At 42.7% G+C, this 24,989-nt stretch overlaps 1 protein-coding gene across 29 annotated transcripts in view; it reads left to right on the forward strand.

The window, feature by feature from the left end:
* MSI2 (musashi RNA binding protein 2) overlaps positions 1 to 24,989 on the forward strand; it is a 600,705-nt gene that overhangs the window by 52,892 nt on the left and 522,824 nt on the right. For 6 of the 29 annotated variants that reach the window (XR_009759877.1, XM_061605219.1, XM_061605223.1 and 3 more), the window contains exons 1-5: positions 16,737 to 16,887; positions 17,331 to 17,371; positions 17,900 to 17,981; positions 18,654 to 18,738; positions 23,029 to 23,070. Coding sequence is in view for 27 of the 29 variants with exons in the window: in XM_061605219.1 (XP_061461203.1) it covers positions 16,826 to 16,887; positions 17,331 to 17,371; positions 17,900 to 17,981; positions 18,654 to 18,738; positions 23,029 to 23,070 (312 nt within the window). In the remaining 2 variants the exon portion in view is untranslated. Of the gene's footprint in view, positions 1 to 5,251; positions 5,267 to 12,769; positions 12,850 to 16,320; positions 16,340 to 16,729; positions 16,888 to 17,330; positions 17,372 to 17,899; positions 17,982 to 18,653; positions 18,739 to 23,028; positions 23,071 to 24,989 lie in introns of those variants that run through there. The other 23 variants (XM_061605213.1, XM_061605210.1, XM_061605212.1 and 20 more) reach the window with 10 other exon arrangements.

The following is a 24,989-nucleotide window of genomic DNA, read 5'->3' on the forward strand; positions in this document are numbered from 1 at the left end:
TCAAACTAAGTTTTATTCATAGTAGACACATTGTAATTCATGGGCCTAAGTTAATTGTGTCCATTATTTTCCATAGGTCTGCTCTTGAATAGGACTAGCATTGGATACAACCCTTGAACATTTATAATTGCGGTTTTTATTTTCAGTAGTGTGATCTTGTATATGTCTACTCAGAAGTAAGTCCCATTGAGTTCAACAGGAGTTACTCCCAAGTAAGTGTGTATAGGATTGCAGCCTTAATACTGAATTTGCATGTGCTGATCCAGAGATCAGAGGAAGCTTCATTAGTCCTGGCCACTGATCTGAATTGCACTACAACTATACTTATTTACAGAACACATTTTTAAAAGTATAACAGGGCTCTGCTTATACTGTGATTTCCACAGGAAAACAGAAAACCCACAGAATGTTGTACTAACCGAGTGCCTACTATATCTGAAGCCAATTGGCAAATCGCAACAGAGCTTTCTTTAGTAAAATGCATATAATGCTAGCCTAATTATTGCAGCCTGTAGAAGCAGACAATTCTGTGACTAGTAGCTCAAGTGGCCAGGGGCAAAGGTGACACTGGGTCATGTTCTACTTCCAATGTAGGGGTGTAGTCATCCAGGATCCCAGGGGGGTCTTAAAACTCCTTACTTTTTTGGGAGCAGGGTCCCAGTAGGGTCCATATGTCTTCAGTGTCCTTTCCTGCTGATTGGAGCCAATCAGAGTGAAAGGAGGCAAGTCAGCCACTGAGAAGACTCTTCTCAGTAGCTAACACACTCCCCTTCAGTCTTAGTATGGCAACCGAGAAGGAGAAACTCAGCAAAGGAAGTTTTTTACCTTACAGCATCTTAGTACATTTGCCCATGTACATGCACAAAAAAATAGCAGATCTAGCTGAAAGACAACACATGGAGATCTGCATTGATAGCTGCAATGCATCACTAAAGGAAAGTCAAAACATTTTTAAAGTAATAGTTGGGTGTCCAAATGGACACACAAGCCTAGTTTTTGGACACCCAGTGGACACCAATGGACAAATAAAATTTAATCAATGAACCAAGAACACAAATTCAGATCGGAAGCCCTTGAAATACTGACTAGAGGCACAAAATTGGATAGAAACAGTAGAATATACAGGCACAGTACACAATAATTCTTAAGCTTTCTGAAAAGCTTCTTAATGAAATCACTCTCCTTGTATACTGTGATGTCTGGTTCTCTGTATCTTCATTCTTTAATTTTGCTACAGCAGGGTGTAGATCATAAGCAGCAGTTTTTAATTTTAATTTGCTTTTAAATTCATATACGTACTGGTGAGTGGACAGGCTAGTAAGAATTTTCCAAGGTTAGTAGCGTGTGTAAATGCATTTGCAAGGCTGTATTCAGTCTCTGTCTGTCTGTCTGTCTTGCTTGTTTGAACCACTTTTGCCTCAGTCCAAATGTCAGGGCTTGTACGTGGTAGAGGCTCCCATGTGTAAGGCATTTTGAATGAAAAAAATGGACACCCACTAACAATTAGAGTTACCAGACCTCCGGATTTTGGCCGGAGTCTCTGGTTTTTTGGGGCCCTCTCTGACTAGCACCCCTTAATCTGCGGACTCTCAGCTTCAATTAAAAAAAATAATTAAGTTTCTAGGTGGTCTGGTTCCCGAGATATACACCAAAATGTCAGCCCTCCCGCGACTGTTTAATCTATTTAACTGATACGACGCTGAAGTTGGTTCCTAGTTCCCAGTTCCTTATTTGCTTGAAAGTTCAAAACACTAAAAAAGAAGAGTTGACAACTACAGCAACCAAACTTAACATGTCTCTGAACCCCAAAATATATGTTGGGGTACCCTGTATGATATATCACTGTGATCGGGGGACTCTCCCCATCAAGAATAACAATACATTTATGCAATCAAAATCATCAGGCTTCTGATATTATCATAAATACATAATGATGTCATAAAATCATAAAAAATAAGTAACTGGGGGTCCCCACCCCAAACTCTGCTCTGGGACAGAACAAATCATATACCCTAGGAAAGTGTCCTCTATGAGATGCCACTGCGTCCCGCCTGGCCCAGAGCTTCTGCTGGGCACAGGGGAAGGATGAGGGCATCTATGCAAAATCAAAATGGACAAAAACATGTAGAAAAAAGTAAGTAACTGGGGGTGCCCACCCCAAAATCTGCTCTGGGACAGGACAAATCATATACCCCACGAAAGGGGAGGGTGTCCTCTACGAGATGCCACTGCGTCCCGCCTGGCCCAGAGCTTCTGCTGGGCGCAGGGCACGGATGAGGGCATCTATGCAGACAGAAAGGGTAGAGAATCTTCTTACTCTTATTCATTTCTCAGACCTCTTTCTGAAGTGAAGGGTCAAATCTGTAAAGAAGTTTGGAGCAGTCACATGAAAAGATAAGGGCAGGGCATTCCAGGCAGGGGGTTGCCAACCCTGCTTAGATATAGATGTCTTTGCAGAGGATCCCTAGTCAAGCGTTACCAACAGCACAATCCAAACTATATCTACTCAGAAGTATGTCCTGTTGAGTTCTATGGGGGCTTAGTCCCCTAGTACGTGTGTTTAGAATTGCAGTCTTCAGGGGCATCCATCTTTACTCCTGAGTGCTCCCATCCAACATCTCCACAACACCAGGCTCCTTTCATCCTACAATGGCCTTCTGGTGCCTGGCCTGGCTTGAGGGCACTGAAACCCTTCTTGCCGAAAGCAAGTAGGCTCGATTAAATGTTCCCTACCCAGGCTCCATCTTTTAGCTAAGATGTCTAGCTTAATTTCCAGTCAGATATTTTTTTTAATTGTATGCTCCAAGCAACTGTGATTGATGCTTAATGACATCACTTGGGCCTGCCCCATGACATCACTTGGGCCCACCCTAAAATCTCAGGTTTTGGGATGCTTCTGACCAGGCAACCCTACTAACAATTCCTTTAAAGAACGCCCTGGGGAAAGTACTCCAGGCAAAGTAAGAGAATGAAAGTTAATTTTATTGTATAATCTGAGAAGGGGGTGTGGCTGTGAGGGGGCAAGGTGTGACTATCATGAAGGGGCCTTGCACTTCTGAATGTGCCACTACACTAACGTTCCAGTGCTCCCACTTCCTTTGCACCCCTACTTCCTGTTGGAAAGAAGGCTAGCTCTATTGCAGGTCACCCCTACTGCCATTTTTATGTCTCTACAATTGTCTGGGAGGGATGGTCTTGAACATCCAGGGAACTGAGGCCCTACCCACAATGCACTAGCTGCCCTCTTGAAACAGTTGGTGGAAGAACTGCCGTGTCCCACTTTGATGATGTGATGATGTGGGTAAAGCCAGTGGGAGGGCACAAGACAGCTATATTACCATGGTGATATGTGTGCATGTGAGAGACAGAATGAGAATCCTGGGCTGGCGCCAGTTCAACATGGTGGAGAACTATGGAGGAGCCAAGACAGGAATGTGGACTTGTTAGGAGACCCCTATTCCCCTCACAGAGCCCCTTCTCTGCTGCTTCAGAAGGCAGGACTAGATGTAATGGGCTTAAGTTACAGGAGGGTAGAAGTTTTATTTGTTTGTTCTGTTTTCCAGCCTGCCCATCAGTTTAATTGTGTTTAACTTAACATTAGGAAAAACTTGGTAAAAGCCAGCCCCCAAAGAAACCAGTTCTCTAAAGAAGCAATGGGCTAGGCCTTCACTGGAGATCTTCAAGTAGAGCTCATGCTTGGTGGCTGAATGTGGCCCTCCAGCCTCTGTCTGGCCCTTGGACTTTTTCCCAGGCCACACCCCTTACCGGCCCCGCTTCACACCCTCCGTAAGTGTTTTTTGCCTGGCTGTAACATGACAATGACTCTGGCCGGATGGAGGATAGAAAGAGGGGACTGTGTGTAGATACCAGTCTGCTGTACAAAGGTAACATTTACATTTGTTGCTTCACTCACGTCTGCCTCTGCCTACTACTGGCATGCGGCCCCTGGAAGATTGCCAGGGGGGAATGTGGCACTTGGACTGGAAAAGATTCTCTAACCATGAGGTAGAGGTTGGTCAGCCACTCCATCAAATTGTATCAGGACGATATAGATGTATCACCATACAATATTTACCTCACCCAAGGGAGGGTGCTAAAAGCAGCTTCAGGAGGGAAATGGCATTGGTGGTGGTGGGGAGAAGTTAGGGCAGGACTAACTGCCCTCCCACAGTGCCACTGTCCTGCTCTAACCCTAACCCACCCCTATACCTGCTTTTAAGGTTAAAATTATGAGGGAATCTGATTACAGAATTTACCAGGGAATATATTATTTGATTCTAAGGGTCCATCCAGTGGTGCCATCGGGATAGGACTTGGGGCTGAAGTCCAGGGCCCCACTTAGAGCAGGAAGGTCCCCAGATGCAGCAAGGCTGGCTTGCATTGAATGAGATAATCCACCTTGCCCTCTTATAAGACCATTTCATCCAGAGTCTAAGGCGGAGGTTTTAATGTATTTGTATGTTTTTATTCTGTACGTCGCCCAGAGTGGCTGGACAACCAGCCAGATGGGCGACTAATAAATCTAATAAATAAATAAATAAAATAAGGCTGGATGAAAATTAAAGTACATTTCCCCGCTTCCCAGAACTATAGTTTGTTAAGGGTGCTGGGAAATGTAGCTCTGTGAGAGGTAAACTACAGTTCCCAGGATTTTTTGGCTGGGGGGGAGCTTCAAATGTATGGTGTGTACATAGCCTAGAACTATCTAATTGTTCTCCTGAGTCCATCTAGTTCAGAGTCTGATTCCCAGCACTGGCCAACTAGATGCCTTCAGGAAGACAACAGCCCTTCCTTGCTGTTTACAATCCAGCAGTTGGTATTCAGAGGTCCACTGCCCCTGAACCTGGAAGCTCCATTTATTATGGATAATAGTAATCTATTCCCTTGTGAGGATATTCCTTCTAATCTCTGAAGCACTGAAAGGTCCCTTGGGAGCCTGAGAAGTGCTCTGAGGTCCTGCAGATTGTTTCACTGGGACTGATTCTGGCCCGCTTTCAATTTATAGTGTTCCGAGGAAACTCCTAACCACAAGGTCAAAATTTTGCATATATATATATATTCAAAATTGTGCCTTTAAGATCAAACCAATAACAAAATGAATGGGTATCTTCCTCATGTGAAAACATTTAATTACTGGCTTTTTGTCATGGAGCGCCTCTCTCTTGCAGGAGGCTCATTCCAAGCAGTGAAACTGTTTACTTGGTATGAATGAATATTTCTGCAAAATGTAGGCCGCAGTGCCTGAAGCGACAGCCTGTGCCATTGGGTAGGTACTTTGCATTCATATTCAACAGCTCTTCCTTTTAGACAGTTCCTGTTTGCTTCCTTATGTAATCATTCTAATACGATAAATATGTATAAATTCCCACAAAGCCTCCCACTGGAGAGAGAGAAATGTGGCAGAGGCGAGTGGGCAAAAAGGAAAGAGTGCCTGAGAAAAGGTTGGAGCAACGGGTTACTCATGTGTCCGAAAGTGAAGTGCGGTGAGTCATCGTCGCCCCGTTGGGGTTCAGCACATGCAGTTTGAAAACCAACGCTGTATGCTTATATGCAAGGTTGAGCTACAGACATGTCATTGCGATTTGATCTGACATTGTTTTGGATGGAAAGAACACCTTTTTCCAGTTAGAGTTTGTAGGCATGGCAGAGATCGCAGCAAGGTTTCAAAGTCTGCTTTTGAATACCTTCAAGTTTAAATTGCAAAAAAAAAAAAAAGTGGGGGGAAGCATTAAATATTGAAAAGATTTGTTGCTACTTTAAAAAAAAAATCAATGAACTATAGAATGTTAGCAGTATAGGTCAAGCAGTCAAGTCTCTCCCACAATTGGGGGTGGGGAGGAGAGGAGAGACCTGAAAGGGCCCTGAAAGGCTATATGAATGCCAGTTTCAGATTATCTTCTCTAGGGGCTTGGTCTCTTAAAAACATAAGGAGCCCTGCTGGATCAGGGCAGTGGCCCATCTAGTCCAGCATCCTGTTCTCACAGTGGCCAACCAGATGCCCCAATGGGAAGCCCACAAGCAGGACCTGAGTGCAACAACAACTTTCCTCACTTGTGATTCCCAGCAGCTGCTATCCAGAGGCATCCTGCCTCCGACACCATGCCTGATGTAATGGTGCCAGCCACTGAGAAGGGAGGACAGGAAAAAAAATAAAATGGACTGCCATCAAGACGATTCCGACTTATGGCAACCCTATGAATTGGGTTTTCATGGTAAGTGGTATTCAGAGGGGGTTTACCATTGCCTTCCTCTGAGGCTGAGAAGCAGTGACTGGACCAAGGTCACCCAGTGAGCTTCATGGCTGCGTGGGGATTTGAACCCTGGTCTCCCAGGTCGTAGTCCAGCACCTTAACCACTTTACCACACTGGCTCTCAGGAGGACAGGAAAGGAGTGTGAATGTGTGAGTGAGCATGAACTAGAGAGCTAGGTAGCAAACAGGCAAAAGCAAGTGAAGGTAACTGGAGATGGGAGGAAGATACTGACTGAAGCAGGAATAAGGGTAATGAGCATTACCTGTGGTGAATTAAAGAGAGGAGGGATTGCAGCTGAATAAAAAGAGATGGAAAGCCTAACCAAGGAGGGAAGAAACAGAGAAGAGAGGAAGAAGGGTTGCAAAGCCTGGAGTAGGTATACCTCATTGGGGGGCTGAGTGGCAGGAGTATAAATAAGCAAACCTAAGTAATAATAATAATAAAATTTTATTTTTAGGCCGCTATCTGGCCGAATGAACGGCCACTCTAGGCGGCGTACATAATTAAAAATACACCATATAATACAGTTTTAACATATAAAACAATTATAATCCACCAACCTACATCTATACACTGTAAACTAAAATTATCTAGGAGACTTGTATGCCCGCTGAAACAACCAAGTTTTCAATCCTTGGCGGAAACCTACCAGGGAGGGGGCATGGTGAAGGTCGTATGGCAGAGAGTTCCAGAGGGTGGGGGCCACAACTGAGAATGCCCTCTCTCTGGTCCGCACCAGCCTAGCTGTCTTAACTGGTGGGACCGAGAGAAGGTCTTGTGAGGCAGTTCTCGTCAGGCGGCATATTTGGTAAGTGTGTGCCTCTTGATGAGAAGAGTCCTAACCTTGAAAGGGGAATGGGCTTACCAGGTGGCTCTGAACATAACAGATATACTGGAGCTCTGAAGGCACTTGGGACCACCAGGATATAGGGTAGGAAGCTTCACAAACAAAAAAAGCCATGCAGTGACAAGCTATGAATTTAATTTTCACCCTAAGGTGGGGCCTTGATATTATGTGTGTTTTTGTGCACCTTTGAGGTCTCCTCCCTCTGCTGGCACATGTTGCTTCTCCCTCTTCCTCACCATAAAGGGCAGGACACAATTGCCACACTTGGCTCCTGAGAAGTATCTAAGCCCAATGGCTCCTGTTAAGGAAAGGTCCATAGCTCAGCGGTAGAGTGCATCCATTGCGCATAGAAGTTCCTAGGTTCAGTCCTTGGCATCTTTAGCTGAAAGGATCCCAGGTATCAGGACTGATGCAACACCTGATTCTGGAACACATGGTGAGATCACAATTGGAATATTGTGTACAGTTCCAGTCTCTTCACCGCAAAGGATATTGTAAAGATGGAAAAGGTTCAGAAAAGGGCGAACAAAATGATCAAGGGACAACTCCCCTGTGAGGAAAGGTTACAACATTTTGGGCTAAACGTTTAGAAAAAAGCTCTGTAAGGGGGAGATTTATTTATTTATTTATTTTATTTAATTTATATACCGCCCTAAGCCAAAAAGGCATAATTGAAGTGTATTAAGTTATATATGGTGTGGTGAAAGTGAATGGAGACATTTTTCTCCCTCTCTAACCATATTAGAACTCGGGGCCATTCAGTGAAGTTGAATGTTAGAAGGTTCAGGACAGACAAAAAAAACCACACAGCACATAGCTGAACTACGGAATTCACTCCCACGAGAGGTAGTGATGGCCACCAACTTAAAAAGGGGTTAGACAAATTCATGGAGGACAAGGCTATCGGTGACTACTAGCCACAAAGGCTGTGTTTTCCTTCCACTGTTGGAGGCAGTGTGCCTCTGAATGCCAGTTGCTGGGAATTGCAAGTGGGGGGATACTGCTGTTGAACTCAGGTCCTGCTTGTGGGCTTCCCACAGGCATCTGGTTGGCCACTGTGAGAACAAGGTATAGGACTAGATGGGCCATTGGCCTGATCCAGCAGGGTCTTGCGTTCTTGGCCAATGGTGTGACTCTCTAGAAGGCTGGTTTTTGTGTTCATATATAATATCATTCTTCGGCAAAAGAATTTGTGCCTTTTGCATGCGTAGGGTATGTTTTATTAACTGTTTGATATATTTACCAAATCGTTTTGCGGTTTTCAAGACTGTGACAGATATTTCATGCTGCTGCTTTTGTTTAGTCATTTGTATTGAATTGGAATTTGGTTTTCTTCTTAATTTTGTATGTATTGATTTTTAATTTTTGTAAGCTATCTTTATTTCCTGCTTGATGGAAAGGCTGAGGAAACCTATTGTAAATAAAAATGATGGCTGATAACAGTCATCACTGAGTGACCTGAAATATTGATGCTTTGGCTGAATAATCGCAGAGCTTTTGTTGCCCCCATGTCGACATGAGGTTGCATCCAATCCTAGCCCTACTCAAAGTAGGTCTGTTGAAATTAATGGACATGGTTGCAAGCTGCCCTGGGACCTACTGGTGGAGGGGAATAAATTTAATGGTGATGACGATATAATATAGATCATTAATTTCAATGGGCCTACTCTGAGTAGGACTTAGTGAGATACAACTTATGGTCTCCTGCATTGTGTCATCCTTGTTGTGGGGGGAGAAATGCTCCGATCATTTGCCTGTACCTAATAGTACTCACCCAGGTGGCAGAGAATTTTGGAATGGAACCTGACTACCGTTAAAGGTTGCTGTTTCCCATAGGTACCCTCATTTAAATTAACATAATGGACCCTGTGTTTAGCGTGTGAGTTCAAGAAACGGGGCCTTTTCAGTTGGGGCAACATTGTTGTGGAATACCCCAACCTGCCCCATCACTGCTTACGAGGGGATTAGACAAACTCATGGAGGATAAGGCCATTGTGGCTACCAGTCGCAATGATGTATCCAGGAATAGAGGCAGATACCTCTGAATACCAGTCTCTGGAGAACTACAGAAAGAGAAAGGTGTTGTCATTTTCTGGTTCTGTGGGCTTCCCATAAGCATCTGGTTTGGCAACCGTGGGAGACAGGATGCTAGACTAAATAGGCCCTTGGCTGGTTCCAGCTTGACTGCTGTTATGTTCTTACTGAGGCTGCAACTGGATTGTAGCATTTTAAGTGATTAATCATATAAGTTTTTAATTTTGTTTTTTATTTAAGAAAAAGAATTTTTGTGTGTGTTGTAGCATATATCTACTTTTCCGTAAACCTGTCCAACTGCATTCATAAGAAATATATTACATTATCTATATGTATAAAAATACAAAGTAATGCTGCTTACAAATGCAAATGTTAAGTGGTACACAAATATTTTAAATAAAATAAATAATATAAACTTGAAAGAGCAAACAGAGGATTTGAGGATTAATCATATGAGTTTTATTCTATTTATCCATCAAATTTGCAGATGGGTAAACAATTCTTTTGAAGGAAGAAGCATAGATCATGCACACTTGTGTCATATCTTGGAAGAGACACTCATTCCTGTATATAAGACAAAAGGGCCTTTAGTGTAGTGGCACTGACCCTTTGGAATTCTCTCCTGTTAAATATTAAACAGGTACTATCTCTGTTGTCTTTTTAGTGCTTATTGAAGACCTTCCTCTTCCAACAAGCCTTTTAAGTAGAGATCTTTCTCAGTCAGCATCTGTATTGGAAATGTTTTAGATGTTTTATAGCTTGCGTGTTTGCTGCCCTGGACTCTTTTACATAATCCTTAAAAAATAAATAAATAAAAGGAGTAATGCATCTTTCTTGGTGGTACTTGCCATTTGTAGCTTTTATAAGTGCTTCTGTTTTTAAAAAATAGTCCATCAAAAGGTGTTTTGTAAAAAATTACCAATTAATCAATTAAATACTGCAGTTCTGCTGCTAACTTTTCATTGTGCAATGAAGACTTGGCTTTTAGAGATGGCAGATTGCCTTTCCTACTGTAGGTTTTGTGGTTTTCTGACTGGGTAATTGTTTCTGTAGTTCATCGCATTTTTAATGCTTTTATGATTGTTTTAATTACCAGTTGTTAGCCCCTTTGAAATCTTTTTTTTCTAAAGAAAGGCAGGATGTACATTTTAAATAATAATAATTAAAAAAATTGTGGAGTAAAAACACTTCTAATTTTTTTCCTTCTCTCTCTGTCCTGTTCGTTAAACACTGGAAAGAGCTTCTGTGTGGTGCTGTTTGACTTGCAGCCCAATCCTAAACATGTTTGTTCAAAATTAAATCCCAGCTGAGATCAGCAGGCCTTCGTCCTTAGTCAGTTTTGCATATTATTCATAGCTGAGAGGATAAATTACCATGGCCACCTTTTGGAAGCCATGGCTGAGTTAGGATTTGAACATGGGTTGTTCAGGTTGAACTCCAAGGCTGAGTATAGAATTATGGATTATGAACAAGTTCTTTCTTCTATGGCATCAGTCCTGATTCAACATCAAGAGTTTGATAAATATGCAGAAGTAATATAGTGGGGGCTTATTGCACGTGAAAAAAGATTGTTCGCTCAGTTTTCTTAAAAAATCTGCAGTGGCTTTCCCATGATTGTTCCTTGTATTAAGATCTTTGAGTAAGGTCTCTCTGCAAATACCTTTGCCACCAGAGGCTAATCTGATGGCTACAAGGCACAGGGCCTTCTCCCAATGGCACCTTCCTTACTGTATTCCTTCTTGTGGAAATCTTCCATAGTTGTTGGGATAGAAACAAGCTTCCAGTACTGAACCCATTCAAATTTTACTGTGACCAAAAGATTTCTTAATAAATACCTTATTTCAAAACATTTAACAGCAAAGCAAGGGACTCAGTTTAATCTCTGACCAGTAATTCATAAGAATAACTCAAGAACTGTGGGTTAATATGTTTGAACAAATGGGCACCTTAGTGAAACATGGATAAATCCTGACCCTCTTCACAATTTCAGCACTTCAATGTATTCATTCTGAAAACTGTTTAATCTTGTTTGTATAATATGCCTAAAACCTCCTCTGCATCATGTATATACCGTACTCTCTTAAGAAACTGAATTATGAATCAAGGATGTTCCACTGTTTGCTATTTATTTTTATTGTAAGCTGTTTTCAGGAGCTTCTGGTGAGATCCAAATGTGAAAAGTCCATTGACTAGACCTGATTGCTTGCTCATTAATTTCATTCCTAAGCTCAATGTTAAAAAGATGATTTTATATGGCACGGAACTGAAGAGAGGGAGTCTTGCATGTGGAAATATGTAAACCTGTGCTTCCATATACTTCTGTTAAAATAAAAAGTTTTAAAAGTTCAAAAATGTCCTTAAGCACTGAGAGGGGAAGGCAGTCTACACATTGTGGGTGCCATCTGATAGGTACCTTTGCCAGTGGTCACTGTGAAAGCAGGCAGGTACCCCCAGAGGTATGCACATTGACAGGCAAGAAGCAGGTGGGTTGCTTGCATGTGGGCAAAAAGCTGGAAATCTGAAGGCACAGGGGGAGGACCAGCTTCCCCAGTGAACAGTTGACCATACTTCATATTTCTCACTGGCACCCACTTGGCCCTTCAACAATACCTGGATTCCTAGGCCTTGAGGATTATAGGATGCTAGGTCAGGCATCCATCTGGAACAGAGTGGTTTCATCTTCTGACCAGCATCCTTGGGGCCACATTGGGAAAGTGTCTGATCTGCAGGGCTCTTGCCTGTGGCGGGTGCACAAAGTGTACATATATCCATTGCAGCAGGACTGGTCATAATCTGACTACATAAGAACCCCCAAAATAGAAAGCGTGTATTGTAGACAGTGACTGCGGCACAATGTCTCCTCAAGGTCTCTAAAGAGCAAGCAGCCGTAACATGGCCTGAGCCTCTTCCTTGGTCCGTTTGCAGAGCAATCCTGTGCATGATTACCCAGAAGTAAGAGCTACTAATTGTGTTTTAGGCTTGCATCCACAAACTCTCAATTGTTCCTTTAATGAATGATCGATAAACTATTTTAATAGTGTTTAACAGCCGCGCTAGATGTATGCTGACATTTCTAATAGCTGGAGTTGTCCAAAATGTTTGCACAGGAGGCTTCTACAAACAGGTTACCATCTTTAAGAACAGGTATGTTCTTAACATATGAGAGAAAATTCAGATTAAAAAAAGAATCCCCTCTTGACCTTGAAAAGGCATCATGTCGAAGACGTTACAAACACCCACTCCCGCCTCTCTCATACATTGCTTATTTCAAGTGAATTTTCCCCATCTTGGCAAGTATTATTATTTTGTAGAAGGTGGTGTATACAATTACGTTTTCAAGAAAAGATGGAAAGTAGGATCCTGATTAAAAGCCCAGAGAGTCTCTTTCAGGTCTCCTTCATTTGCAGAATCACCTGCAAGTGACATTACCTCCGTGGAGAATAAAATCAGTGTCCCATAGGGTGGCATATGGGATCAGGCCTTTTGGGAGACTTTTTTTAATGGTTTAAAAACTTTTGTTTAACTGTTTTGATTTTTTTTAAAGTGCTACCAACCACTTCAGCCAATAGGATTATATTTAAGCCAGTAACCACAGAGAAGTCTATTGACATAATGGGATTTTCTTATGTGTTCCAGGGGCACTGGGGACGATATGGATGAGGAGAGGTGGATGTTTCTTCAGACTGTCCTTCCCAGAATGTGTTGCTGCCAGTGATGTAAGCTGAAATACAAATCTCTTGCTGGTGTTTGTATTGTTGTTTTGCAGTCCTATCCCTCCTTCCATTTTGAGTGACCAACTCCGATCTGTGGCTAAGGAGCAAACCACATGTTACATGCCGTCATGAGCATCAATGCTCCAAGACCCCCTTTTCTGTACCAAAATATGACTTATCGGGTGGCCAGCCAGTGATGTAATAGCCAGTGTGATGTTATGGTTAAGAGTATTGTATGAAGGCTGGGGAGACCCAGGTTCAAATCCTTACTTGGCCATGAAGCTCACTGGGTGACCTTGTGCATCTCTCAGCCTTGCCTATCTCACAGGGTTGTTGTGAGAATAAAATTGAGGGGGCAGGGAGAGCCTTGAGCTCCTTCGAGGAAAAACAGGATATAAATTTAGTTAAATAATTAAAAAATTATAGAGGCCAGTTTAACTATTTAAATTTACTTAACATCATGGGTGATTTCCAAAAAGAAAACACATGTTAATATGATTGTAACAGTGACACTATAAATTGTCTTTGCGGCTAAATACCTAACCCCAGATCAGCTTTTGGAGCAGCTAGGTTCATGCAGAAAGCAATGGCTTCTGATGGGACAACCTCACAGGGCTTTCTTTGTGGAATTAATCTTGGAGCAAACATGCATAGTAGGATTGGGCTCTTCATTTTGCACTGGGGCTGAGAGGATCCTTTTTCAATTCTAAGGCCTAAGGCTGCAATGTAGCAGGCGTGGGGAACCTTTGACCCTCCTAACATTACTGAACTATAGTTCCCATCGTCCCTGGCCATTGGCCATGCTTGCTGGGACTGATGGGAGTTGTAGTTCAGCAATATCTGGAGGGCCAAAGGTTCCCCACACCTGCAGTATAGGAAGGGAAGGTGGTAGAGCATCTCTCTTGCATGCAGAAGATGCATGTGGAGAGACTCCCTGCCTGAAAACCTGGAGAGCTGCTGCCAGTCAGTGTAGACAATACTGAGGTAGATAGACCAATGGTTTGACTCGGTATAAGGCCGCTTACTATATTCCTGTGTCCCTTACAATAGTAATTTAAGATGGGTCCCAAAGTATGGTTGTTTATTAACAGGGGGGTCCTGGGTTTGGTAACGTTGAAGGGTATTATTGCATGCATAATGTAAACTTGTGGTGGTGGTGGTTATTAGTATTCAGGCATTCTTTTTCTTTCTTATTTTTGTACTTTTAATTTTTTTATTTTGTTCTTTGCTTTTCCCCCCTTCCCTTTCATTCTTAAATTTTCAAATAACAACGGGAACAATAATAATGTCTCCTGGAGGCCACTAGTTTCATTGGTCAAATCCATGTAGAAGGGGTATTGCTAGAATGGAACCTCCATGTTAAGAAGCAGCCTGCCATGGGAAACCAGTTGCAGCAGGAGGAGGGGGGAGCAAACAGCAGGTGGGGCTGCTGCTTTAATGCCCTCCTCGTGGGCTTTGTCAGAAGCAGGATACCTCTGTCTGTAGCTTGGTCGTAGAGCTTCCCTGCTTGGTATTCAGATCCTGGGTTCAGTCTCTGGCATCTCCAGTTTAAAAAGGATCAGAGCAGCAGGTGAGATGGAGCAGCAGGTGAGATGGAGCCAAGACTCCGGACAACTGCCAGTCAGAGTACATGATACTAAGCTAGACAGACAAGCCAGCCTGCTGTAAGGCAGCAGCTTCATATTAAGGGGTGCACACTGAATCTTCACCGTCTGTCTGTCTGTCTTGGAGAGACAGGTTACTTGCAGTAGTGTAGTAGCAAATTCAGAAGTGCAGGGTCCCTTCCTGATCGTTACAGCCCACCATCCCCCTTTTTTGCTGCAGGGTTGAGAATGAGTTCCTTGTTAGTGCCTTCTCCCACAACGACAGATGTCCTAGGATCCAATAAGGATGAAAAGGGAGAGGGTCAGCTACTGAAAAGAGTCTTCTTAGTGACTTACAGACTCCCTTTTCGTGCTGAATGGCTTGTAGGATGCTATAGAGACATAGGGACCCTGCTCCCGAAAAAGTAAAGGGTCCAAGTCCCCCTGAGACCCCGGACGACTACACCTCTAGTTACGTGGTAAACCAGGGTTTCCCAAACGCTGGAGCTCATTGCCCCCCTTGCTGATCACTGACTCCAAGCCAAATTCTGAGGAATATAAATGGAATGAAAACCAGGAAATATCAACACTTGTTAATCATCCATCACCATTACTAGGAATTATAAAATGTAAAAAATAAATGAGTAAAACAATAAAGCAGCATGTTCTGATAATACGGTTGTATTGTGGAATCCTCTTTATTATATACAGAGGTTCCTCATTGGCAAAGGGAGGGCACTCTGTACATGCCCATGCCCTTTATTTTTGTCACAGTTCCTAATTAAATTCTTCATGCTGTACCCCATGAACTTCAGTTCCACTCCTAGGCCCCTTTCGACCCCCATATCTTTATTCACCCCCCTGCACAGCCCCCTCCAATCCAGGGTGGGTCAGTATTACTATTATGAAGATTAGTGGCTACCCTTCACCAGCAGTTCCCAGGGCAGGTTACAACAGTCTAAAATTCAAAATTTAAAAACAATTAAAACGAATTGCAATCACAGGAATAGGGTGACCACTTGGGGAAACCCGGGTTTAGACTTCTGGATGGCCTTATGCCCTTTTAAAAAAGATGGTAACATGAATTGTTATGTGCCTCCAAGTCAACCATGACTTATGGCGACCCTATGAATCGGTGACCTCCAAGAGCATCTGTCATGAACCACCCTGTTCAGATCTTGTAAGTTCAGGTCTGTGGCTTCCTTTATGGAATCAATCCATCTCTTGTTTGGCCTTCCTCTTTTTCTACTCCCTTCTGTTTTCCCCAGCATTATTGTCTTTTCTAGTGAATCAGGTCTTCTCATGATGTGTCCAAAGTATGATAACCTCAGTTTCATCATTTTAGCTTCTAGTGATAGTTCTGGTTTAATTAGTATTAATTAATTAATTGTATTAATTTGTATTACTGAAAAATAATGTTGGGGCTGGGAGTGGGAGGAGACCTCCTGCTCATTCCTCCGAATAGGACCCTGGCTGAGCGTCTGTCTCCAAGTCCAGCCTTGATGGTACCCCTGCCCATCCCCTCCTCCCCAGGAATTAAGCTTCCTTGCACAGGGGAAAGAGGGCAGGCAAGGCATTGTCTAGCTTAGCCAGTGTGTGTGCGCGCATGTGTGTATATATATATATATACACACATATATATATAAATATATATACCTACACACACACACACAGTCTATATATACACATATATATTACCCACACACAGAGCGAGCATGTCTCCGAGGGATCCAGGTCGTGGTCAAGCCAGGCAGAATCTTGCCGCCTCGCCCGGCTTCTTGTGCGTGACCGCGAGGGGGGCGGGGCTAGGCAAAGCAGCAGCGGCAGCAGAAGAAAGGGGCGGGGACTCGGCGGGGGGATTGTGACGTCCCCGTGAATTGGTTACTCTACGTTCTAGAACTCCGCCCCACGTGCGTTCCGGGGAGGGAGGGGTGGTGGGGAGGGAGCAGGGCTGGCTGGCTGGCTCTGGAGGGGAGGATGGCCGTGCGCGGAAGGGAGAGAGAGAGAGAGGAGGAGGAAGAGGAGGGGGGGGAGGGAGAGAAAGCAAAGGAGCTTGAGCTGAGCTAAGCTAAGCTGATCCCACGTGTGAAAGGATCTGGCTGGTTCCCCGGCTTCTCTCTCTCTCTTTCTCTCTCTCCTCCAACCAGTAATATTCACCGGTAGCAAAAAGAGGGGAGGGAAAGAAAGAAGGGGGAGAAAAGAGAGAGGGAGAAAGAAAAGAAAGATAAGGAAGAGACAAGTGATCAGAAGAGGAGGAGGGGGGCAAAAAAGGGGAGTGGGAGAGCGAAAGAACCAGGGGGAGAGTGGGGGGGGTTTCTTACCCGGTGGGGGAGCCTTTTCTCTCTCTTTCACCCTCTCCCTCTCTCTGGGGCTGAATTGTCTTCTCGCTTGCAGCCATGGAGGCAGATGGGAGCCAAGCGATTTCTGGGAGCCCCAATGACTCTCAGCACGACCCTGGGTAAGTTGGATCGCCCCCTCCCCCTCTCTCTTTTTTCTTTCGCGTTTCCACTTTATAGCGCTTCCTCCTCCTCTCCCCCCGTCCTTTTTACAAAACTGGGTTAGTGTGGGTGTGTGTGAAGGGGGGGAATAGAGGTTGAAAGAGAGAGAAGCCCAATGGCTGATCCGGTGCCGGCTCTTACAGGCTCGCTTTCCTCTCTGAGTTACTCACCTTCGGGGGGGGTTGCATTGATCCGGCCCCCCTCGCTGTTCTCTGCTTACGGCCCTTCCCTCTTCCTCTCCTCCTCCTCCTCCTCGCCAGACCACGCTCTTCTTCCCTCAGCCGCCCCCCCTTCACAGCCGCCCCCCTTCCCACCTCTCCCGTCCTTTTAGCTTTTGTAAGTTACACGTCAAAATGGCCGATCTGACATCTGTGCTTAACTCTGTTATGTTTTCTTCTTCCAGTAAAATGTTTATTGGCGGCCTGAGTTGGCAAACATCACCAGGTAAGATGGGGTGAGGGGGTGTGTGCGCCGTGTGGGGAGGTGTGCATGGGGGGGTGCTCCCATCTTCCTCATTCCTCCAGCCCTGTCTTCTTTGATAGGTCTTTGTTATTATCCCAGGTCAGTTTCATTGGGTTCTTCCCCCCTCCTGGCTCCCAGCAACCCCCCTTCTCTTTTCCAACACTCTTGCACACAGGCACAGACAGACACATGTTTTTTGCCTTGCCCAAGTTTAAGGAGATGAGATATTTTATTTGCTCCAAATAACTGATCTGTTCCTCGAGTCCTCTATTCGACCTTAAATTTGCGTGCGCGCACTTTTAAGGGATGGCAGGCTGCGGAGGGTGGGGGGAAGCAAAGGAAGCCTTATTCTGCTACCAATGAATCCTTCTTCCCCATCTCCTTTTGAAAGAAAATAATGTCGCTCTTTTTTTCCCTCCTGATTGGCTTGCTTTTAAAATGTATTAATTTTTTGTTTTCCTCTCCCTGCCCCCCATACCCATCTCCTCCTCTCTCTTTTCCATCCCACAGACAACCTTAGAGATTATTTTAGTAAATTTGGAGATATTAGAGAATGTATGGTCATGCGAGACCCGACTACAAAACGCTCCAGGTAAATCGCTCCTCGCCTTTTATATCAAAGTTTTCTTCCTATTGATATTCCATGTGTGTGTGCGTGCATGTATTTTATGGAAGTATAAATGTAATGTCTGCATAATGTAAATTTTTTAAAAATACATAATATATCACTTCTTGGGCTTTAAATCCTTTTCTTTCCTTTTTTAAAAAAACTTCTAGACTACTCTGAATTCTGACTTGTAGTTCTATGTCTTGTTCATAAATGTTGATTGGCGCTGCTGCTGGTTTTACGTGTTTTGCTGGTGGGAGCCCTCTTAAATTATATATATCTCTTGGAGAAACTTGTTTCTACTGTTTGGTGTTTTGTTTTGTCTTAATCTTTTTTTAAAAAGTGTTTTAGGCTCCTTTATTTTTTTTAAATAAAGAAGGGTCACATCCCACCACATCTCTACTTCTGTATAAAGCATGGATTGGAAATGGAAAGAGCTGTCTTTTTTGGGGGGGGGGAGGGATAGAAGAGAAGGGGTTAACAGAATTAGAAATGTATATAAGTTTTTCTCTTCCTCTGAACCTTAGCATATATTTTAAGGAGGGATGATGTTTTGAAAGATGGCAGAAGAGAATGAAACTGTGTATCTTTATATTTTTGCTGTTTCTTTTGAGTTCACACTGTTCCCTCCCCCCTTGTTCTTTTCTCTCATTTCAGAGGGTTTGGTTTCGTTACATTTGCTGATCCAGCAAGCGTAGATAAAGTATTAGCGCAACCCCATCACGAATTAGATTCCAAGACGGTATGTTATATGATGTGATGGAATTGGTGTTTGTGTGAGTGTGCATGTTTAATGTCTCCTTTATTTCCTGCAATATTATGACTGTGACAGGCTCATTTAAAGAGACAGTGTCCTTTTTTTGTTGTTGTTGAGTCTGCTGAAGGTGTTTAATTCTTTTTTTCTTTTTTTCTTTCTTTACTCCTAAAAGTAATGCCAGGCTATTGCTGAGCCTGGAAGTTCATTCAGGCTTTATGTAACTTTAAAAAGCAACCTCTTAAAATGTTAACTAACTTGCCAGACACGTCAGTTTTAAACCAGTGCCTACTTACTTCTCTTCTGCCAATTGTAGTTTGACCTACTCAGCTTCAGGAGTTTATGCATTCACATACAGCAACAAAACAAATCACTAAGTTTTTTTATGTCTAGAAATATGTTACTTTTGATCAGATTTAAATAAATGAAAAGTTTTGAGGTTAATCTTGGATATCACAAAACTTCAAAACCCCTTACCCCTCCTTAATGCCTTTCCAGTTATTTGAAAGTTATCCCCCCTTTTCTTTAAAACCCAAGAAGGTCTGTTCTGAGGCTCTGAAACTCATATGTAAGGAAAGCTACCCTCAAAGGAGAAATGCATTGGGATTGTAGTCATTTTAAAAAATAGTTGTTGATGGTATTCCACAATAATTCCATTGTACCTGTACTAACCGCAGGTTGAAGAGTTGAATGCTAGTTTAATTTAAGAGTGCAAGGGCTTCTTGCCATAACACCCCTGCCCCCTGGTTTCCAGTACTGTATCAAGTCTGTGGTACCAGAAAGGGAAGTTTGTGCGTTGTTTATTTTGCTGAAAGATCACTAATGAAAAACTTATAGTTAAAGAACACATGGGAAAGGTCGCCTCTGTTTTAGCGGTTCTCTGTATAGAGTAGGGGCACTTTTTTTTTTTGAGAAGAGACACACTGATTGATACTATTGTCTGATGCACACCCATTAAATATATAAAGTTCATTAATTTTAATCTGGGTGGCTTTCTTTGAAATTAACAGTACATATTCCAGTTTGCACATGGGGCACATATGGATCTATTTCTTTAATGCAATATATGTTCTAATGTTATTGAGATCTGTTTTTGTTTTAAAAGAAATCAATTACAGAAGATCAGGAACCCAGCTGGGTCCCCCCCCCATTTCTGGTAATACTCTTGCCATTGAGTAGGTGGATTTTTTTTAGTTGTAATAATTTTTTTGTACTAAGTCTGTTGGGCTTGTCTGAGCATGTCAGCTATGCTCAAACTTTTCTTAATTATTTTATTTATTTTTGTGGTGGTGGTGGTAGCAGCTGTTCATAATATTCAGCTGTGTACCTGAGAAATAGACTCCACATCTATGACTTTCTTTATATAAATATAAATAAATAAAAAGTTCAGGTAAAAATCCAGGCAACGAAAAGCTGTCAGCCACTTTAAAAGTGGTGTCTTAGTTGTGCAAAGAAGGTATGCTACCTCCCACCTAACATTAATCCCAAGAGGGTATTAATTGCTATTATTATTTATACAGTGCCATTAAGTATGTGACACTTTACCGAGGAACAAAAAAAAGAGAGGCCTTCGTCCCCAAGGAGATGACAGTCTAAAATTGACAGCTGAAGGGGAGGGAGAGATGATGCTAGCAAGGTATATGAGCAGCTGGTGTTACATGTACATAAGGTTGGTTGTCACAGTCCCTTTTGTGTAGGGTGTGTGTGTGTCTGGATTGTGCTAGGCAATTGGCTGAGGCATACCCACATCATTTTCTTTATGATGTAAGCAAGACCAAAATTGCATGTACTTGATCTTGAGGCTGTTCAAGCATGCTTAAACTGGCTTAGGATACTTGCCCCGAAATCTGTGTTTCTCCAGAGTTACAAGAAAAAGCTAAGATGAGATTTCGCTTTTTAGCCGTTGACTTGTTAGACCTCTGATAGTTTCTTGTCCTGCATAGCATTTGACTCTGTTTCAACGTTCAGCACAGGAAGCAGCTCGGTTGGGTATTGACATGGAAGGCGCCTCTCTTGTTTACAGTTACGTTAAAAGCTTGGTTTAGGTAATGGCCATTCATATCAGAAATAGTACTATTATTATTAGTTATTTCCTAGAGGACTTGTAGATACAGTAAGTAGCATTGTATCTAACTAACTAATTTTTATTTTTAGTAGCCTTTTTTCTGTTGGCTGTTCTTTTAAATAGTTGACAGGGATATGCAACAGGTATAGATTGGCCATGTGGATCATGCCAGCCTAAAACAATAAGGGGAGACCTTTAAAGCATTATCTCCAGTTTGGAGAAATCAAAGCACATCCATCCTTTTGAGATTAAACTTTCTTGTGCTTTAGAATTTGGTGGCTCACAGTGGTTTGTTTTTCTTCTCTCTTTTTTGAAGGCAATAACGAGAACTTTTGGGGGAGTTGGTGTAATAATTGCAGATCTGTTCTCTAACTCCTGTCCCCAAACATTTGGACCACTCAATGGGAAATTTGTACCTGTTGTATTTCTCTGGTAGACAAGTATCTAGCCAGTGCTGAATATATGTAGATCATGTTAATCTCTATGAAAAGGTTAGCTTTGTAGATTAAGGATTTTATGAGTTTTCTCTTCATGCTTCATGAACTGTTACAGTGGTAGATGGTCACTCATTTCTCAGGTATATAGTTTTTCTTTTTTTAAAAAAAGTTTTGTCCTAAGTGGAGAGGCCTGATAGCACATGCCAACTAAGGGGCACAAGCTGGATGAAAGCAGATTGAAAATACTCTGTTCTATGCAAGGAGCAAAGGTGCTTTCTTAATCTACTGAAAGTGATTCTGATGCTGGTCCTCCAAGCAAAAGTTTCTGTTTGAGACTCAGCCCCGGTTTGCAAACAGAAGTTAGGCTTTAATGTGATGCAAGCCGCTTGCTGTGAGTAAATCAATTGAAGTAGATGGTGAGTGAGTTGTGAAAATTATTTTCAAGGCTGTAATCCTATACCCACTTACCTGGGGACAAGGCCCCTTGACCTCAGTGGGAAATAGGATTGTGCTATGGACGTTAACATTCCATTAACTTGGTTAGCAAATCAATGCTCTGTTAACAGAGGTATAAAAAAATAATCTAGAAACAAACCTGTACTTCATATCAGCAATATGCTTATCACGTCTAAGGTTAATTTTTTCATAGGCAGTTCATAAGAAGGTCTGTCAGTACAAACGTCTCTGTCCTCTCTATAATCCCGTCTGTCTTCCCAAGTTTGTTACACAAAAGAATATATACCATTTTTTATTATATCAAAGTGCTTCCTAAATATTTCAGGCAGTATCTGGAACAAAGTAGATTTGAGACTGATAACATGGTGCTATACAAATTTGCTGGGGAGTTAATTCACTGTGGAACTTGCTTCCTAGTAAGTGAGTTGGAAGACAGGAGTCTATCGTCTGTTAAGGATTGAGCCTTAAAAAGTTCTATAGTTTGATTTGGAGTTCTATCAGCTGATTTATTTATGTTCGTATTTTGGGGGGGAAAGTGCGTTATTGGATTAAATCAACTTTTGGCTCTGTTTGGTTTTTAAAGCTGATTTAAAAACTACTGTAAATAAGTATTTTCTTTTCATAGAAATTTAGCCTCAGACGTTCATGACTGTATGTTCAAGATCTGTTTTTTTTTTTGAAAAAAAAGCTTTTTCACATTTAGCGTCCTTCACGGTGACCTGCTAAAAGTGAAATTGGGGATGTAGTGTGTGTGTGTGTGTGTGTGTGTGTGTGTGTGTAGATTTTCTTGCAGGCATTTCAGCTGAAAAACATAATTAAAAACTGGCAGTTGCTGTTTTTTTCTTTTTCTTTTAAATACTTCTGTTAAACTGTGGAGGCCTTAAGAATCCAAAAGAAAATAAACACGAATGGCCTGAAGATTGTGTGCATTGAAAATCAGACTGGTTTATAAATTGCAGTCTCTTTTTCTAAAATACTTATATTTTTCAATGCAAGCAATCTGCAGAATATGCAGATTGAGCCTGGCATCCAGGATTTGTTGGTCAAATTAGCAACGCGGAATTCCTTCCTCTAATTAAAATGAAAACTACAAATTTTATTGTTGATAGCTCAAAGAACGCATGCCCTTTCTATTCATTCTTTCTCCCCATATGACAGGCCCCCCAGCCTCTGCACCCATTAGTTTCCTGCAAGACTCAAATATACCTGAGAAATGAAGGATTAATCATTCAGCATAATCTTTGTTTTTGCTTTCCCCCCCTCTCTGAGGAAACCACACAAATTATGTTGCTTTCCATTTTTCTCTCCCCCTCCCCACAGATTGACCCTAAAGTTGCATTTCCTCGACGAGCTCAGCCTAAGGTAAGAAAGAAAAACTTGATGACGGGGTTTTTAGGCACGCTGAGAGTCCAATTGTTGCCGGGCAGCACAGATTGCAAACTAGAGAGGGATGGACGGAATTTGCAATGAAGGCTTTTAAGGCTGGAATAAAGTGCCCAAAAACTACTGGAGAGCTGCTTTGTGTGAAGTAAGGCCTGACTCTAACAGAGCCATTTCCTTGTCGTCTTGTGGGTCTGGTGGAGAACACCCCTCATCTTAATAGCAGAATTATAACTATGTTGAGTAGCTGTGACACATTGACAAAGCAAAGTGATTTTCTGTTCCTTCGGGTGGTTCTTCTCCTTTTGGTGTCTGTATGAGACAGTTCTCTCCTGCTTGGTTTTGTGGTTCCCCACCCTCCGCATCCACCATACCCTTTTCTAGTGCATAACTTTCTGAAAAGTTCTAGTTCGCTTGCAAGTTTTTCTTTTTTTGAGCAAGCGAGCCTCTGGCTGGTATTGGAAGGCCTGAACTCTTCTGAGCATTGCCTGCGGAAGACGCATTGAAACAAAGAGCCTTAAGTTTGATTGGATAAGCGACCCGTTCTTCATTTTTCTTTTTCCCCTTCAGGGCTGCCTTGTTGTAATGCATTCGGTGGCTTGCAAGGACATGTCAGTCATGTTCAAAAGAGCTTTTGTCTGAAGGCTACCTCTGAAACAAAACTCAGCACCGAGACTGCTTGTAAGGCCGGCGTTTGGGATTGGCTGTAGCTAGTTAGCGTGCTGCTGCTGCTGTGTTTGCCTTCTTAATGTGGAGGAAATACTTTCAGCGTATGCGATGTTTTTCTTTCTTCTTAAATGTAAGGTGAAATAGTTCTTCTCAGCTAGGACTGGAACATCTAGCACCAATGGCACGTCTCCCCTCCCCTTGAGTGTTCCTTCAGTTGGGACCAATTGCTTCCTTCTGCTTGGACAGAAACTCATAGCTTACATCCTTCTTTGTTTACTTGGAAGGAGAGAAGGTGGACTCAGTCTCTGTCTGCAGAGGGTATAGGGGTAGCTTTGTGGTGCCCAGTCTGGCTAGAGAAGGGGAGCATGCCGTTAATGAAACTGTTGTCCAGCACAGGCATGAAGTGCTTAGCATGGGCATACGTACCGTGATAGGGCTGGCCTGGCCAATGCAAATACAGAGCCTTACTTTTCTTAGAATTTATGAGTACAACTAGCCATGAATGAATTTGGTTTGTTTGCTACCACTCGCTTTGCTCTGTGTCCCCCCCCCCCCGGTCTTTCGACTTGAAGGAATCCCAGCTGCAAAACCTCTTTTTAAAATTCATGCTGTTTCCAACGCTGATTTATATTGAATTCTCTTGAAGTGACTTTTTAAATTGTTCTGCCCATTTGTTGATGGGAAGGATGCCTTTGAGTGTGATATTGCAGGCACAAGCCAGGAAGGGAGAATGTGTCTACTGGGTTGGGGGAAACTCTTCAGATGGAACACTTGTTTGTGGCATGGCATTCCGCGTGCAAGGGCAGTGTTGTACAGCAGCAAAGTAACATATAAAAGGGGCACATCCAGAGAAGAACAGTGTGCAGTTCTTTAGAAACAGGAGTAGTGGCCCACCCCTCGCCCCCCACCCCAAGATGTTAGCTTTTAAAACTAATGAATACACTTTTAGTGGTAACAGTGTGTGTGTGGGATGACCCAAGAGCCGTGCAAGCCCAGTTCCTTGTTCTTCAGTGTGTACGGTCCTGTAGGTAATTATGTAAAAATATAAAAACTTTTCCAAGAAGTTGTAAAAAAAATTGTAGCTTCTTAACAAAATAGTGGCCGAGGTCAAAATAGTCTCCAGCTTTTAAGTTGCCTTCGCAAATAGATTAGCAGTGCCCTTCTCAAGGACAGCAATGAAGCTGCTTGTTGGGCCTGCCGATGGAGGGCATTCCACTAGTGCAACCCAGTAA

The sequence above is a fragment of the Rhineura floridana genome, chromosome 21 (genome assembly GCF_030035675.1).
Source record: "Rhineura floridana isolate rRhiFlo1 chromosome 21, rRhiFlo1.hap2, whole genome shotgun sequence".
NCBI lineage: Eukaryota > Metazoa > Chordata > Lepidosauria > Squamata > Rhineuridae > Rhineura > Rhineura floridana.